Consider the following 16,231-nt stretch of genomic DNA (forward strand, 5'->3'; position numbering starts at 1 on the left):
TATTTTTCAAAAGAAGGACACACAAAGAAATAGTGAAATTCGTCACATTCGTCATACAATTGGCAGCTGGCCATTTCCTGTATTTAATAAAACTATTTTCCGCCATCTGCCCGTTGCAAATGGGAAATTGTGATTGGATGTTCTGAACTTAAGTAAAGTTCTACAAACGTTTCCATCTGTATTAATTAAATTGTTTTCACATTTTAAGCATAGTTGTCAATTCTATACGTGGATCCTTTCGGAGATAATTGCAGATATCCAGGATTGCAGCTGGATATCATGTAGTTCATCTTTAATGTTTTAAAACAATCTTGACAATGAAATGTTTCTGATATCCCTATATAACTAAGGCCGAGTTCGTCAAACATTCGTGTCATGCATCTCAACTATTGGTGTTTCCATGTTCCTTTTAAATTATCATTAAAAAGTAATTTATACATAAAGAAAGGTAATTTATGCTTTCCCAGTCAGCATTCTAGCCCAAAAGAATATCATTTCAGTTTTGACTACGTTTGAGAGATGAGATCTTCATAGTTCCCATGTATCATAAATTTAGGAGTACTAGTTTTTAATGACTTCGGGTGTTTACGAAAACGAAGGTAAATAGTTTCTATTACAGAAAGGTTTGCAGATCGGCATACGTCGCTACCATAAAGAAGAATTGTTAAAACCATAGCGTCAAAAAGGCGCAGTTGACATTCGATTGAATAAAGTTATTTCCGCCCTTGGCGTAGAATATAATAAATTGCTTTAGGAGCTTGTTCCAATAACTTTTGCTTCGTGAAAGTAAATTTAAGATTTTTGTGTAAGATGACGCTCAATTACAGGAATCCAAATTTCCTAAAGTCGAGGCTGTCCATGGCCGTGGCTTGTTAAACGATCCCTTATTCCAGTTTTCCACCGCATCGGAAAACTTCCTTTGGCTTCTTGAGTGTGATGAAGTAAAACGCATCGTTTTTGTCGCAAATCCACTTGCTCTAATGAAACTTAAAGGCAAATATATACTGAACCGCAAAAGAAACGCGAGTACTGTGTGACTGTGAAATATGGTTTATTCACAAAGCGACAGAGAGGTCAATTATGATAAGTCTGAGACAGTTCATGTTTTGCATGCACATTGACCACTGTCCATGGAACGTTCTTGCAAGTTCTTGCTTTTGGCCGATCACACACATGGAAATGGTGGGGTGGGAAATGTCAGTACCTCGTATGCCCTACCTGGGTGTACACAACACAGCCATACACCTACGGTACATGGAGTGTAGCAGGCGGTTCACGAAGGCCATAGGCACCTGTGCCCACACCCTGACGAAAGCTGCCTCCACACCAGCACGAGTTCTTGGTGTTGGTACCACCTGGTTCAGCCGTCTCTGTATATCATCACACAGGGGGCTCGATCGGGTTTAAATCCGGGCTCATAGCCGGCCATGGCATGGTTTGGATGTTGTGCTGGTGCACGAAGTTCCTGGTGAGCCTGGCCGTGTTGTGACGTGCGAAGTAGGGAACGATGTAAGGTCTCAGGATCTGGTCAATGTAGCGTTGCGCTGTGATGCCATTCCCCCTGCCAGCGCCAATATTGTGAAACACATGAGGGCCAATTCTCTGGTTCAGGCCTATAGCACCCCAAACCATGATGCTCTGACCACCCCACGGGTCTCTTTCCACAACACAATGGTCCGTATAGCGTTTACCCCTCCTTCGCCACACCCTCACTCTCCCATCAGACGTGGATCCACAATACCGGCTCTCGTCAGAGAAGACAATTGTCCTCCATTGTTGATGCCGCCAATGTCGGTGTTGTGTAGCCCATTGCAGCCGTGCCTGGCGGTGGCGGGCGGTGAGGATGGGCACTCGAGCGGGCCGACGGCAATACAGGTTGTTGGAAGTCAGCCGACGTCGTACCGTATGGTCACTGATCGGTCGCCCTCTAGTGCCAATGGTGTTTCGAGCTGTCACACTGGCTGGTCTGAAGTGATCCCGTAGGTGTTGGCGGTGGATGAACCGATCCTGCCTGGGCGTGGTCACTCGGGAGCGTCCACGTCGGGCGCGGTCTGCAGTACTGTTTGTGATGTTGTAGCGCTGCTGCAGACGGTGGATGGTGCTGACGTGAACATTGAAAGTGTTCGCCACAACCTTGGGACCGTTGTCCAACTTGTAATCGACCGATCGCTTGTTCTCTCTGTTGTGTGGATAATCGAGGCATACCTGCCGCATCAAAATTACGAGTGCCAGACAGGCAGTTAAAGTTGATTTTTATGCCAATAGCCCCCATGAGTTACACGTGCATGTTGGTGTCCACGGCAAAGCATGGTAACTGTCACCCACGGCCTTGGACAAGGCTGCGTTGTGGCGACTAATTTCAGGCCTCGTTGTACCGTTCGATGGAATGTTTGTCTCACAAACACATCAGGACGTCACAGAATTTTAACACCTACAGTCTTGACATATATTTTCCGGATTTTACCATATATAATTTATATTTTACAATCTCGCGTTTCTTTTGCGGTTCAGGATATTTAGGTTTTAAAATACTTCATTATGTGACAGTACAATAATGAAATAGTTCACCTACATTTCTGCAAAAAATACGAAACTATTCAACAATTTCCATCCAAGTTCATTTACAGCACATTTTAAGGGCAGGAGTTTAACTGAACAATACATCTGCCAAAACCCATCCATCAGTACTATGCTACACATTATTTTTTGTTTGTGTGTTGTTTAACGCCGCACTCAGCAATATTACAGCTATATGGCGGCTGCTACAGAACAGAAATTTTCAAAGACCTCAAACTCTTTGATTGTTAGTGACTATATATATATATATGTGTGTGTGTGTGGGCGTGCGTGCGTGCGTGCGTGCGTGAGTGCGTGCGTGCGTGTGTGCGTGTGTGTGTGTGTATGTGTGTGTTTGATAATCTGTATTGTATAACAATCTACAGTGTACACACGTGTTTTCATTCTAATGTGTATATAGGGCGTGACAGTGTACGGTTTATATGTGTTGTGTATATATGTCTGCACCTGTAGTGTATTTAGGTTTTGAGAATAAACAGTGTGTATATGTATCGACAGTGTTGAGACGTGTTTGTCTCGCTGTATACGCACGGCAAAACAAAACGACTGAACGTACAATATGAACACTGTTCACATTTGGAGAGAACGCATACTCGCCTCATTGTAATATGAGCATGACTCATATCATATGCTCTACCTGAAAATGACAGGTAAAATTAAATTCCGGTTTGTGCACGGATTGTTTGATTTACTTAAATCCTTATTTACACGACTTGAGAAACCTGGTTCATCTGACTTCCTTGTGACATTGATCATCGTCCACCTCAATATCAAATACAAGCTGCACTTCATTCATATATATTCTCCTCCTCTTCACCCCTGATCAACACGTATTAAATTCATATTTCAATTACTGAAAACGACCTCTGAAAATTAGGTATGTAGTAAATATCAATACTATCGTAATTTGTACTAAATTGCCATTCTTTGCGTTATGTCAAGTGTGGGTTGTTTTTCATTGTTATACATGATAGCTACTTAGTGCATTCAGTTACAAAATAATATCATGCTGGTTCGCGAGTGTCTAAACTTTATGTAACCAGTAAGCATATGAATAAAATAACCATAAAACCATTCAGTATGTTTTACAAAATACGAAACATTGATACCTGCGTGCATTGTTGTAGTTTAGTTCTTTTAATAGTTGTTGTGCTGACATTATCCACATTGCGAATATATCACAAAAATACTAATTCCTGGTTGTCTTTTGAGCTGGTTTGTAACGACCATAAATACCCCGTTAGGAGGAAGAGGAACTTATACGGATGAAAGAGAAATGCAGGTATAGTACATCCTTGTTCGCAATGTCCCTAGACTATGGTCCGGGGTTAGATTTCAATGTACTATTTCTGTTTATTTTAAAGTGCTCAATGTCCTACAATCCAAACTTCCGTTTTCAGAAAATTGATATACACATGTATGACTGGGTGGGTAGGGACGTATGCGAGGTCGATACAGCACGTTGAAAATGGAACATCAACAAAACATATAACTCTTATAATAACGACTATGACACACGGTGTATTTGTATGTGTGATGCCTTATTTAATTGTGCGTTGCTCAGCCAGACACTTAACACTAGTTTATCGAGGATTATTGATGGTAATTGTTTTAGCATATGTCCAAATAAAGCAATTTGTTTTAGACTAATATTTCACATAGTGGAAAATTTATAATTATGATCTTGTTTAAGTACCACAGTAATATGAGCCTATAAAACTGTTCTCATACATGTACTTGCCATTAACATCTGAAATGAGTCATAACTTACTAAAGCATGTAAATACTTGAAAATTTACAAAATTTGAAATGTTTGCCTGCCCAAGGAAAATATCACATTTTAAACCTTTGGAAATATTATAACCAGTAATTAATCATTAAATATTGGGATATAAACATACTGTCGCAAAAACAAAGGGCGAGGAGAAGTTTTGACACAATTTCCGAATCCGCCTTACAGTAAAGGCAAAAACTCTAGTTCCACGACCTACACACTGCAGAACACACACACCATTCACATTCGACGCAGATTTCACGGTTTCACAGAGACTGTTTGGATATTGCCGTCAAGCGTTTGTTGTTAAAGGACTGTAATGTAGTAAAGTACATGTTTCCCGAAGAAGGAGACTTTCAGTACTCGCCCATGCTTCAGCAGTGAAAATGAACTGGTTACAATTAAAGGTATGCGTCGCACTGATATAAACAGATATGTAAAAAACTGAATCACTTCCCTGCAGCAAATTATATCTAGATAGGGCCACCATTGATACGTTGGACAGTAGGTGTGTGCAGTGCATAATTGTTAGTATTTTCACTAACTGATTGATGTATTGTGAAGACAAATCGACAGTCACCAGTCCCTCCCTATACACGGAAGTAACAACACACAAATAAGACACGACAAGTCCACAACCAAACTGAGTCGACAACTCTCAAAAAGAAGGAGGTATTTCCACACTGTCTCTTCAAAATTGAGGTTGGTTATCAAACAACAATATCGCGAAATCATCCTCTTGGAAGAGGCGATAAAAATCAGTTTTACTAGATTTCGTCGTTTTCAACATGTGAAGGACTCAAAGTGTGGGTTTCACACATTATACCAGTGCATGCGTATGTAAGTCTCCTTTATTGAGAGTGTGTATGTTACTGCAACCTGTGATGTAATTATTGCTTTAAAATCAGTTATGTTTTGTTGATGCTGAAATGTGCATTGAGAGTTTATGTTTTGACAAAATAGCAGGGAACCAGGAATGTTTGCAAATTATTCCTACCCGATGTGAAGCAGCCTTAAAATCAGAAGCGGTTAGCGCTCATTCTACCATGATTTTAGTAAATACTATTTAATTTTACTAATAATTGATTCCGATTAGTTAATTTATGTCAATCAAAGCACCATACCCCTACCCATGCTTTCACCAAAGTGGTAAACGTTTGAGACCTGCATCACTTCGGGTTTTCCTCTCACAAGAAGCTGACACGCCACCATATTACTGGAATACTGTTCAAAGCGGCAGTATTTCACTCACTCACTCTTCTTATGGAGGCTATATATACTTTACGTCCGGTAAGTTGCCATGGTTACGTTCTTCAAATGACAGATACACACGCCCAATGCGATCCCGTCTGTACAACAATTGTCTCTGATAAAGTTGATGTCGGTGTCACATGGTAAATGAGTACAACAGTCATATGATATAACTTATTATATATAGGAACATCATTATATATTATAAATACTTGCTAAAAAGTAGCTGTGCTTCAAATAAAGTGGTATATTGGCGATGCAGCGGCGGTGCATTGAAAACATCAGATGATTGAAAACAGCTTCCTGAAAGGTGTTCCAAATGACCTGTAAGGATTGGTCCAACTGAGCTAACGTTAACGGCTGGTTCTGGTCCTGTTGTAGGCGTCCTTCTGTCGCATCCTAGACATGTTCTGTAGTGGAGAGAAAAAACCACCGGCCATGGCAGTACATCATGCTACTGCATGCTAATACTGCCTCCAAAAGTCCAACATGTGCAACGTGTGAGCGGACAGTATCCTGCTGCTGCCTGGCATTATGTCCCACCTTTCCACAAAGGAAGGAACATCATCTCGAACGACGTCGTCAAGGAGGCGTACGCCATTCAAACTGGCATCAACAAGTTGTGTTCTCGCTTGAGTTGTGATGTCACCCCATACAATTATACTTCAACCCCAAAAGTAACGATTTTGAGTGACGCAAGCGTCGCTTAAACATTTTCCTGAACCCCTGTAGACCCTTGCACGACCATCAGAGCTGTCTAGATGAAATCTTAACTCATCTAGATCTGTCCAAGTCTTGTCTACTGAACCTCAGATGCTGTCTACACCATGCTAATCGTGCCTGGCGGTGACGTGGAATCACGAGTGGGCGTATCGCTGGACGTCGGGACGGTTCTGTCACAAATTGGTACCAACCAAGGAATTGGCCAATCTGTTAATGTAACAATTTGATATCATTTGTATGATGAACCAACCGAATATGTCTGTCTACGTGACGTCACATGCGGACGACCGACCCGTAGCAAATCATGTGTTGCCCTCTTGTCTCCAAAGAGATGATATTGTGTTTCGATGAACATTAAAATGTCTGGCAACTTCTTTTTGGGCCATGCCTGTTTGCAGCATACCCACGGCGTTGCTTTTCAGCAAACCGAGGCATTGCATAAGCGTTATACACGGTTAAACAAACGTGTATTTTTATAGCTAAACATTCATTGTGTGCTCATTAAAGAGAAACATAAACTTACTCAGATACCAAGATACAGCCACACTCAAATATGAGGATGCAAACTGAGATACAAATATACATGCATTAACGATCGCTTGGTGGAGCCCTTGTCGGGTCCGTCACAAATGCAAGACATTAATGTACGTTTCGTTTCTGCACCTTTGTGTAAAGGTTTAGATAAATGGATTACCTATGGGTGAGAGTGCTCGACGTGCTACATTTAACCTTCTGTTTTATCAAAATAAAACAAATAACTTTTGATTTCATACATAATGACATACATAGAGTGTAGTATGTTATGCAGAATGATACATGATACAATTATTTATTGATATCTCAAAATTGATTGTAAATATAAAATGATTAGTGATTTCCCAATTCAATCTGTTCGATATAATGAACTTGATATCTTAAAACAGAACATGCGACATCAATCAATCGAATTTTTGATAAATAATATGTTTTGATCAACAACTGTTTTTAAGAGAACCAATTCGAATGTATTTCGTCACAAGTTGAAGATAAAAACAGAGTGAGTTTCACATTTTTGAAGCGGCCGTAAAATACTTGAAAGCCAGTTTCAACTTTGGCTGTCTGGAATTTGTTTTGGAATCGTCAAGGCGAATGTACGAATACGTTAATACACATATTTATGATACTTCATTGCGATACCATTGCTGATGGACCCGTGAAGATCCGGGGTAGAATAGGTCTTCAGCAACCCATGCTTGCTGTAAAAGGCGACTATGCTTGTCGTAAGAGGCGACTAACGGGATCGGGTGGTCAGGCCCGCCGACTTGGTTGATGTATGTTATCGTATCCCACTTGCCTGCATCGCTGCTCGTGATGTCAGTCACTTGACTGTCTGGCCAAGACTCGATTATTTACAGACCGCCGTCATATAGCAGGAATATTGCTTAGTTCGGCGTTAAACAACAAACAAACAAACACATCGCTGTTGTGGACAAACTTGTAATAAGATGCACACCTCACGAAATGTTTCAGTTTTCATTTGGGGTATTTGTGCTGGAGGAAATATTGCTGTTTTCAAATACACACATCACACTGTAAAGACAATGAACACAAAGAACATGCATATATCGTATCTCTCCCAGCTGTGGTAGTTTTGACTCAGAGGTTACAAATTTCCAAACAAATTATATCAAATAATGCACTACCCTGCATTACACCCTGGTGTTTTCTATATTATTTATACTAAGGAAACTCATAGCTACAAATTTAATCAGAACAAACATGTTAAGAATAACGCAGTTATCTACGCGAACTGCAATTGTCAAATGATGCAGCAAGAAACTCAAAAGTATGCACCCAATTACCTCATATATGCTGAAGAGTTCACTGTACAAATGGAGTGTGAAGATGAATTGAGCAGTCAAAGGTAAAGCTCTTGTTTCGTTGGTTGGTTGGTTGGTTGGTTGTTTAACGCTGCACTCGGCAATATTCTAGTTGTATGACGGCAGTCTGTAAATAATCGAATCTGGACCAGACAATCCAGTGATTGAACACTTGTTTTGTACAATTTACGTGCTACTTTAATATAACAACGAAAAAAACAGAAAGCAGTTTTAAACCCAATCTATTCACTCACTACAGTGTTATTCTAATCCGGTTGAAAAGTATAAGAACACAAACATGACGTTTTACTCGAACACAAATCAGACAGTTCATACATTTAAACCACCCGATTCTTGTCTTCGTAAGGTAATTTGGAACATGGTACATCGATGCAAAACTACAATGACACTTGGTTAGACCTGACCGCGTCGATCTGGAACCCAGTAAATCCATGTTATAATTCATTATTCGTCCACAATCCACCCCTCTCCTGCTTGGTCCCTGGTAAGACTGAAGTGCGTCAATGCAAAGGACTGATTTTAGCGGTTTAGAAAGTGTTTTTCTCCTATTTTAACATGAACAAATCTGTTACCGAAGCTGATCTTACAAAAGATGTGAATAATAACTCCACATTCTTTAAGTTAAAAAAATTTGGATGACAGACTTGCTCCTATTTAGATTTTCCGATTTAACGAACGTCTCTCTTCACTCAGTTTATCTATACGTATTCATTTTGCCATTCATGACTTTTATCCTACCTCATCATATACCCCACCGCCCCAGATTTCATTGTAGCCATGAAGACCAGCCGGGAATGAAACTTAAAATGATGTAGCTATTACATGGACATTAGGGAGGACATTAGGGAGGCACGGGTGACCCAGTCGTCTAAGGCGCCGCAATTCGCTGTGCAGAGTTGCGTCCCTTGGGCAGGCCAGAAACCTATGATTGTGGGTTCGAATTCCGATTCGCCTCGATTATGTTTCTAGGTTTGTCAGCACTATACCCGTGCTCGTGGGTAAACGTCCGAGACCTGCACTACTTCGGGTTTTCCTCCAACATTAAGCTGACCCTGGATTACTGTTAAAAGCGGCGTTAAACCCAACTCACTCAAAGGACATTATGGCTGTTGGTACTGGCAGTTTAGAATATAGCACATGACAATACATTTTAACGGTAATGGGTACAATGAACTTCAGATTTTTGGTGTGTGTTGTAATATTAGACAAAGGAGTATTTCCATGGATCGTAAGGTAATAATAGCAAGGACAAAGGGTAAAAAAACGATTACATATTATAATAGATTATGTGTGTACACACCCACATACACCCAAAACGTAGCTTAAAAACAAGAACCTTTCCATTGTTAAATTGATATTATCCCATTATAGTGTATCGAAGAAGAAATAGTGTATAAGCAACATTCAGCTCATGACTATTCACGTCCACGTGATAATATTTCCGAGTTATCATGTCCGGGCTATGAAGAGCAGGAAATTAATGTAATGTTGCTGGCATGTGCTTAAGTGTAAATGAGTCCTCTCGCAGCTGTAGCATAGTCTTGTGAATCAATGTTGTGACCGAGCTCTTGCAGAAGGGATAAGGTCCTCAGTTTAAAATATTTTGACAAGAAACTTCAAAGCTTTCGTTTCTTCTTCATAATGCGAATTCAAATGACCCTGTTGATGTTGTGTGTCTTGTGGAGAATTTACAAAGTGAAAGGTAAGTGTAAAAATTGCTTGTATTGACGCTTTGAGCTTGACCTATACTTTACATATCATGTTTATTTGACATAAACATGTTCATGTTAGATCAAGAAGTCACGGGTTTTTTTCTTATATGCATGATCATGCATAGATCTAATAAGGCAAACTTCCTTGACATAAACATGTTCCGATAAGATCTCACAATGCACGCTTATTCCCCATATACATTCTCACTCATAAAGTTAATACCACACGCTTATTTATATTTCTTAATTGAACATGTTCAGATATGGGCACGGAGGCACCGGTGGCCAAGTCGTCTAAGGCACTGCGATTCGCTGTGCAGAGTTGCGTCCCTTGTGCAGGCCAGAAGCCTATGATTGTGTGTTCGAATCCCGGTTCGCCCCGATTATGTTTCTAGGTTTGTCAGCACCATACCCGTACTCGTGGGTTTCACCGAAGTGGTAAACTTCTGAGACCTGCATCACTTCGGGCTTTCCTCCCACATTAAGCTGACACGCTGTGATATAACAGGAATACTGTTAAAGGCGGCGTAAAACCCAACTCACTCACTCACTCAGATACGGACACACGTTAAATTTCGAAGATAACCAGTGACATAAATAAGAATAATGTGTGAGTTCTACAAATAACACATGTCATTGGGCCCGAAATCCTAACATGGGGCTGGAATTGAGGCGAAGTAAGTTAAATTTGATATAAAACCGGTATTATGTTATATTAAAGCAGATACAAAGAGAACCTACATGTTCATTTATCATCCAAAACTGGCTCCCACTCGCTTGTAGATATCGCTGCAATGAAATTTGCATCACAATGCTTTGCAGACCATTGTGACGTCATTGTTACCATGACGACACAATCAATGGCTCTGCTACTGAAGCTGTTAAGAGTACTTTTTACACTTAAGACACTGTTTATTACTGTCTAAAACTGAAAAAGTTGGAAGGATGATGTTGGACGATAAATCTCACCCTCGTGTCTTTTGATATCAAATATATCAACACTCGTTGATTCTCTATATATCAAAAGTATTAGACTATCTACTGTAATGCTAGACGTTGTCATCGTAAGGGAACATAACCTAGTCATGTTGCAGCATCATTGTGATGTTCTGTCACGGGATGAGTAATACAAGGACGGTCACGAGCACATGTACATCAATAAGCATGCATGACAGAGTCAGGATGCAGTGTCATCGGTCAGCTTTGGGAGTCGTGATGTATTATCCGGATAGTGACCTGGTTTTCCCGAAAATCTAATGGTTTCATTCTTTTTCAACTGTATAAGCAATAGTTTGCAGGTCGTAATTAAATTAAAAAATCACAATTATGATAAATCGTTGAGTTTGGTATGAATGTATTGTAAAAGTTATAACTTACAAATATATAACATTTATGTATTATTATTATTATTATTATTATTATTATTATTATCATTATTATTATTATTATTATTATTATTACCCTCGCTCTTCCCCCAATCGCTTATATTTACCAGTCATAATGGGAAGGCGTGGTTTGATTAACGTGGACGCTCTTTATAATACAATTGTTTTGTGCACTTTTCACACACTTTTTAGTCTAATGATCCACTTGTGAAGCATGTCATGACTCATGATGAAAACAGGGTTTTCTTAAACGAGCCAAGGTTATGGGACATAATCTCAATGTCAGTGTTGATTTTGTTGATGGTCCTGTACTGCTGGACGGTACAGAAATCACTGTCAACCATGCAAAGTGCCATATCAAATCTGCCCAGATGTTTTCAAGGAGAGGCTATGTGAACGAACACTGCAACGAACATATGTAGAGTGTGTTGAGAGGTTCAGCAACCCTGTAGAGTATTTGCTTGAATTAAGCCGACTTGTCTGAAAGGTGAAACAGAAGGCTGTCTGGGTTGCGTGTAGAGCGGAAAAGGACCCTGAGCTTGTGATCCTAACCAGCCAGTATCACCCAAACCCTCTGCTGCATTTGTTTATCACCAACTGTTATTTGTTTGCGGCTGACTAACAGCACCAGTATTATAAACTGAAAATTAGTTGGGTTTTTTTTAAATAAATAATAAGGAAAGCAACCTTTACTCTGTATGTTCTCTCGTGAGCCATCATTTCCCAAAACATGGGATTGTTGTACCATATATATTATGAATTACCTTTTCTTAATAATGTTTCCATAAAACATACTCAAATTTCTTTAAGGTCACACCGTCCTGACCACTTCCACACCAACAGCATTTGATGGCGAGCTCTACACCTTGATCTGCAGAAAATTCCCAATGGACCTCAGAGATGTATCCTGGTTTCGCGATGGCACCAGGGTCTTTGTAACACAAGGGTCATCCACTATCTATAACATTGACTCTAGTGTCAAAAACAGCTTCCGGTCAGGGCGTATCAATGTTTACTGTCATGCCCTCCAACACAATGTGACCATCAGGATCAACTCGTCCATAGATAACGGTACTACTTGGTGGTGCAAGGGCCTAACAACGAGCAACAAACTGATGATATGTGAGTACAAGAAGGATGGAAATATTGAAGACCCAGGTTAGAATTGTTCTTCCCATGCTTGATATAGAAAGAATTGCGTAAAAGTGAAATCTTAAGTTGTGGATACTTCATGATGTCATGAGGAATAGCCATAAAAAGTGAACCATCTGTTTCGTTGTGACATGTCAGTAAAACTAGGTGGAATGTAACTCTTTGTAAATAGAGAAATTTGAGGAATGTGCAGTGATGAAGTATTTGAAGAAAAATGACTTAATACTGAAAGCAACCCATGAAGAAAAGGGCATAACACTAAGGGAGGATGTCCCATCCTTTCCAACCATGAACGACCCGTGAAGATCCGGGGTAGAATAGCTCTTCAGCAATCCATGCTTGCTGTGAAAGGCGACTATGCTTGTCGCAACAGGCGACTAACGTGTTCGGGTGGTCAGGCTCGCTGACTCGGTTGATATACGTCACCGGTCCCAATTGCGAGAATCGATGCTCATGATATCAATCACTGGATTATCTGGTCCAGACTCGATTATTTACACACCCCACTTCATATAGCTGGAATATTGCTAAGTGCGGCGTAACACAACAAACCAACAAACCATAAAAGAACTGGTCAGCAGCTTAGCAGGTCAAGACGCCCCCCTGTCACTTCAGCAACACCATACTTCAACCAGACAATCCATATTGCTGGTTCATTACTAGGCATTTCCAAGAGAGAGTACATTCCATTGTCACAGATACCTTCGCGATAGTGGAAAGTATCAGATCGTTGGGTTTCAATACTTTTGACATCTGATAAAACAACGAACCATGCACTCGATAATCTGTCTCTTTAAAAAGCTAACCCAGAAAGGTTCTTGCAGCGTTTGGCGACCATGAATAAACGTAGCATATTATGCTAGAGGTACGGGTTGAAATTTAGACAACGAGACATGTGAAGCTGAGAGAAGGTGTGCTTGTCCAACAGGACAATGCGCCATTCATAAATAAAGCATTGTCAATGCGACAAATTACGATTGTGGCTTTAGACTACTTCAGCACCCACTATTTTCCGGATATGGCTCCGTCAGATTTCCATCTATTCCCAAACACGAATGAAGCTATAGCTCGAATCCATTTCGACTCGAACGATCACGTCATAGCAATTGTGGAGAACGGCAAAGAAAAGGACGACGAAGCTGGGATCTTATAAGGGATAAGGGATTATGTTAAACAATTAAATTATTTCAATGTCTTCAAGTTTAATCTTTCTATCTGAGGCTCACAACATCTCAATGATCCCTCGTATATTTGGTGACATCAGTAGCCCCGCTAAATATTCTGTTAATTGGAGGTGTGACAGTAAAGAATATGGGTTTTTTGTATTGGTTATTCTATTGCGTTGACGTTTTATATTTGAATCACCCCTGATTATGTTTCTCAGTTGGCCAGCACCTTACCTGTGTTATAAGTGGTTTACATCTGCGACCTGCATCGTGTTACAACCCGAAAAGAAACAACCTGAAATGTGTAATGTGTATGTTACTCTCAATATCCACAATGAATATGTGGTTACTTGTTGTAAAATGGATAGGCTATTCATTCCATTGAATTGCCAGACATATTGAAGGCTGACATTTACTTCAAGATAACATTGTACATGTATAATAACGACATAATTAAAACAGGAGAATACCGTTTGTGGAAATGACGTTATGTAAGCTTCAAGAATCCTAACATTGGACAAATGAAAAAAAAGAATGATATTTCAGTAAAAGAAACGTTTTATATTCATGCCTCCACTGCTATTTCCCAGATAATTAATATAAGTGTCAGATAAACGTCTAGAAAATTTCTACTTTCTTAACCATTACCTGCCAATTTTATATTATGAAAATATGTATGTCCTACTAGACATTGAGGGGAAGCCATTGGGTGCTACAACGACAAGGGCAACAGATGTGTCGTCATTTACAACTCCTGACACCATAAGCACGACCACAAAATGTCCACGTACGTAGTTTAAGCGTCATTTGATTAACAATATTTTTACATGGCATACTCGTCACGATATGGCTGAAATATTGCCGATGTGACGTAAAGCATTAACTCACTCACGTGGCATAAATGCAACCAGTCATTTTACAAATGTTTCAAATTTCACAAAATGTTTGCAAATGTCTCAGAGTGTAGCAGAGCTCTATCATAAAGCACTATGTACAATGCGAGAACGAACGTATATTACGAAATTAAGATAATATAACACAATATTTCTTACACTGACATCTGTTCTTCACAGCACGTGATACCTCACGCGAGATCATATACCTCGTGGCTGCAAGTGTTGGGGGCACTGTGGCAGGTAGCGTCTTGACTGTCGTCATCCTCATCACATGCTTTAAACATTGCAGGACAAGAGGTGAGGGTTGAAGCTATTACTCGTGAACTTGTGTTCCATCTTGTTGCCGTGAAAGTGTCGCAAAAGTGCCGCGATCGTGTAAAATGATCTTGCGACAGCGGCGCGAAAGAGTCTCGAAATGGGTGCAATCGTTTCGCGTTAATGTCTCCCAAGTGGCGCGATAATTACGCCTTAATGTCACAAGAGTGGCGTGAAAATATCGCGAAAACTTCGGGAAAATAGAGGAAGTTACTTATGAGATGTAGTGTAAGTAGCCAGCTAATTATAGAATGAACTAAGTATTTAAATCAAACCAAATAATGGTTGCAAAGTGTACCACAGCTGGACTACAATAGGATATTATTTTTATCATGTCCCTTAGGTTCCTGCTGTACCAGGGAATGAGCATAATATTACAAACAATATTTCAAAATTTGGTGTAAGTAGACAAATCGATTATGTTGCAGGTGTCAACACAGCTAACACCTACGATTCTATATCTGCACGTGAAGACATGGAGCACCTGTATTCTCCAGTGCAGGGTGGGGTTGAGGCACCAAACTACGCCAATACTCCAGTTTCCAACGCCGTCAACGATGTGCCAGTTGCAGCGGATACTGGAGATGAACAGTATTACAGTTTTGTGGGGATCACTGATGCTGAAAGGAACCATATTCGCATCTGAAGCATTGTTCATATGAGACCCGTGAAGACCCGGGGTAGAATAGGTCGTCAGCAATCCATGCTTGCCATAAATGGCGACTATGCTTGTCGAAATAGGCGACTAACGGGATCGGGTGGTCAGGCTCGCTGACTTGGTTGATGCATGACATCGTACCCCAATTGCGTGGATCGATGTTATTGATGTCAATCACTCGATTGTCTGATCCAGACTCGATCCAGACCGCAGTCATGTAGATGGAATATTGGTGAGTGCCAGGTTAAACAACAAACTAACAAACAAACAAAAAAATGTTCATATGCCACGATATGACCCTCATGTCCCGATGACACACACAGTTTACTTTTTCTTGTTTAACTCTGATTTCAAATTCTGTAGAATTTAGGTTAACCCCTTCGTGATACCGCAAACAGCTAAATAAGTGAAATTTTGAAATATGTATTTCCATGCATCGCAAAACATATGATCATACAGGTATAAGAAATAAATGTCGTTGACACATGTGACCAAACAGATAAAGAAACTTATTGGATGCGCTGGGGACCATTGATGTACATAACGTTGTAATTACAAACTAATGCACGCCAGTTAAGCTTTCTGATTGTAATATATTGTACAGTACGTGTAATACCTGGTTGAGTGTACAAGTTTATTTTGCTATATCCCCATGGCACTTGGCATATGATACACACAGAAAAGATGCTATTTGGTTATATTATAAATAACACTGAAACTGAAGTATATGCGTCTGATCCAC

The 16,231-nt window shown here is 40.1% G+C and overlaps 1 protein-coding gene across 1 annotated transcript; it reads left to right on the top strand.

Annotated features, from left to right (window-relative positions):
• Nucleotides 1–9,846: 9,846 nt before the first annotated feature.
• On the top strand, nucleotides 9,847–15,477 carry LOC139479514 (uncharacterized). Its single transcript, XM_071262359.1, has 5 exons — nucleotides 9,847–9,907; nucleotides 12,113–12,424; nucleotides 14,309–14,407; nucleotides 14,694–14,813; nucleotides 15,260–15,477. Exons 1-5 carry the CDS (start codon nucleotides 9,847–9,849, stop codon nucleotides 15,475–15,477), a joined length of 810 nt encoding a protein of 269 aa, XP_071118460.1.
• The last annotated feature ends 754 nt before the right edge of the window (nucleotides 15,478–16,231 follow it).

The sequence above is a fragment of the Haliotis cracherodii genome, unplaced genomic scaffold, assembly GCF_022045235.1.
Source record: "Haliotis cracherodii isolate W230 unplaced genomic scaffold, xgHalCrac1.p SCAF_4, whole genome shotgun sequence".
Taxonomy (NCBI): domain Eukaryota; kingdom Metazoa; phylum Mollusca; class Gastropoda; order Lepetellida; family Haliotidae; genus Haliotis; species Haliotis cracherodii.

Excerpts from the sequence above, each read along its gene's own strand:
- LOC139479514 (XM_071262359.1), top strand. The coding sequence starts at position 9,847 with ATGCGAATTCAAATGACCCTGTTGATGTTGTGTGTCTTGTGGAGAATT. Across the intron at positions 14,408-14,693 it reads CACGACCACAAAATGTCCAC|CACGTGATACCTCACGCGAG; the intron begins GTACGTAGTTTA and ends TGTTCTTCACAG. Across the intron at positions 14,814-15,259 it reads TAAACATTGCAGGACAAGAG|GTGTCAACACAGCTAACACC; the intron begins GTGAGGGTTGAA and ends ATTATGTTGCAG.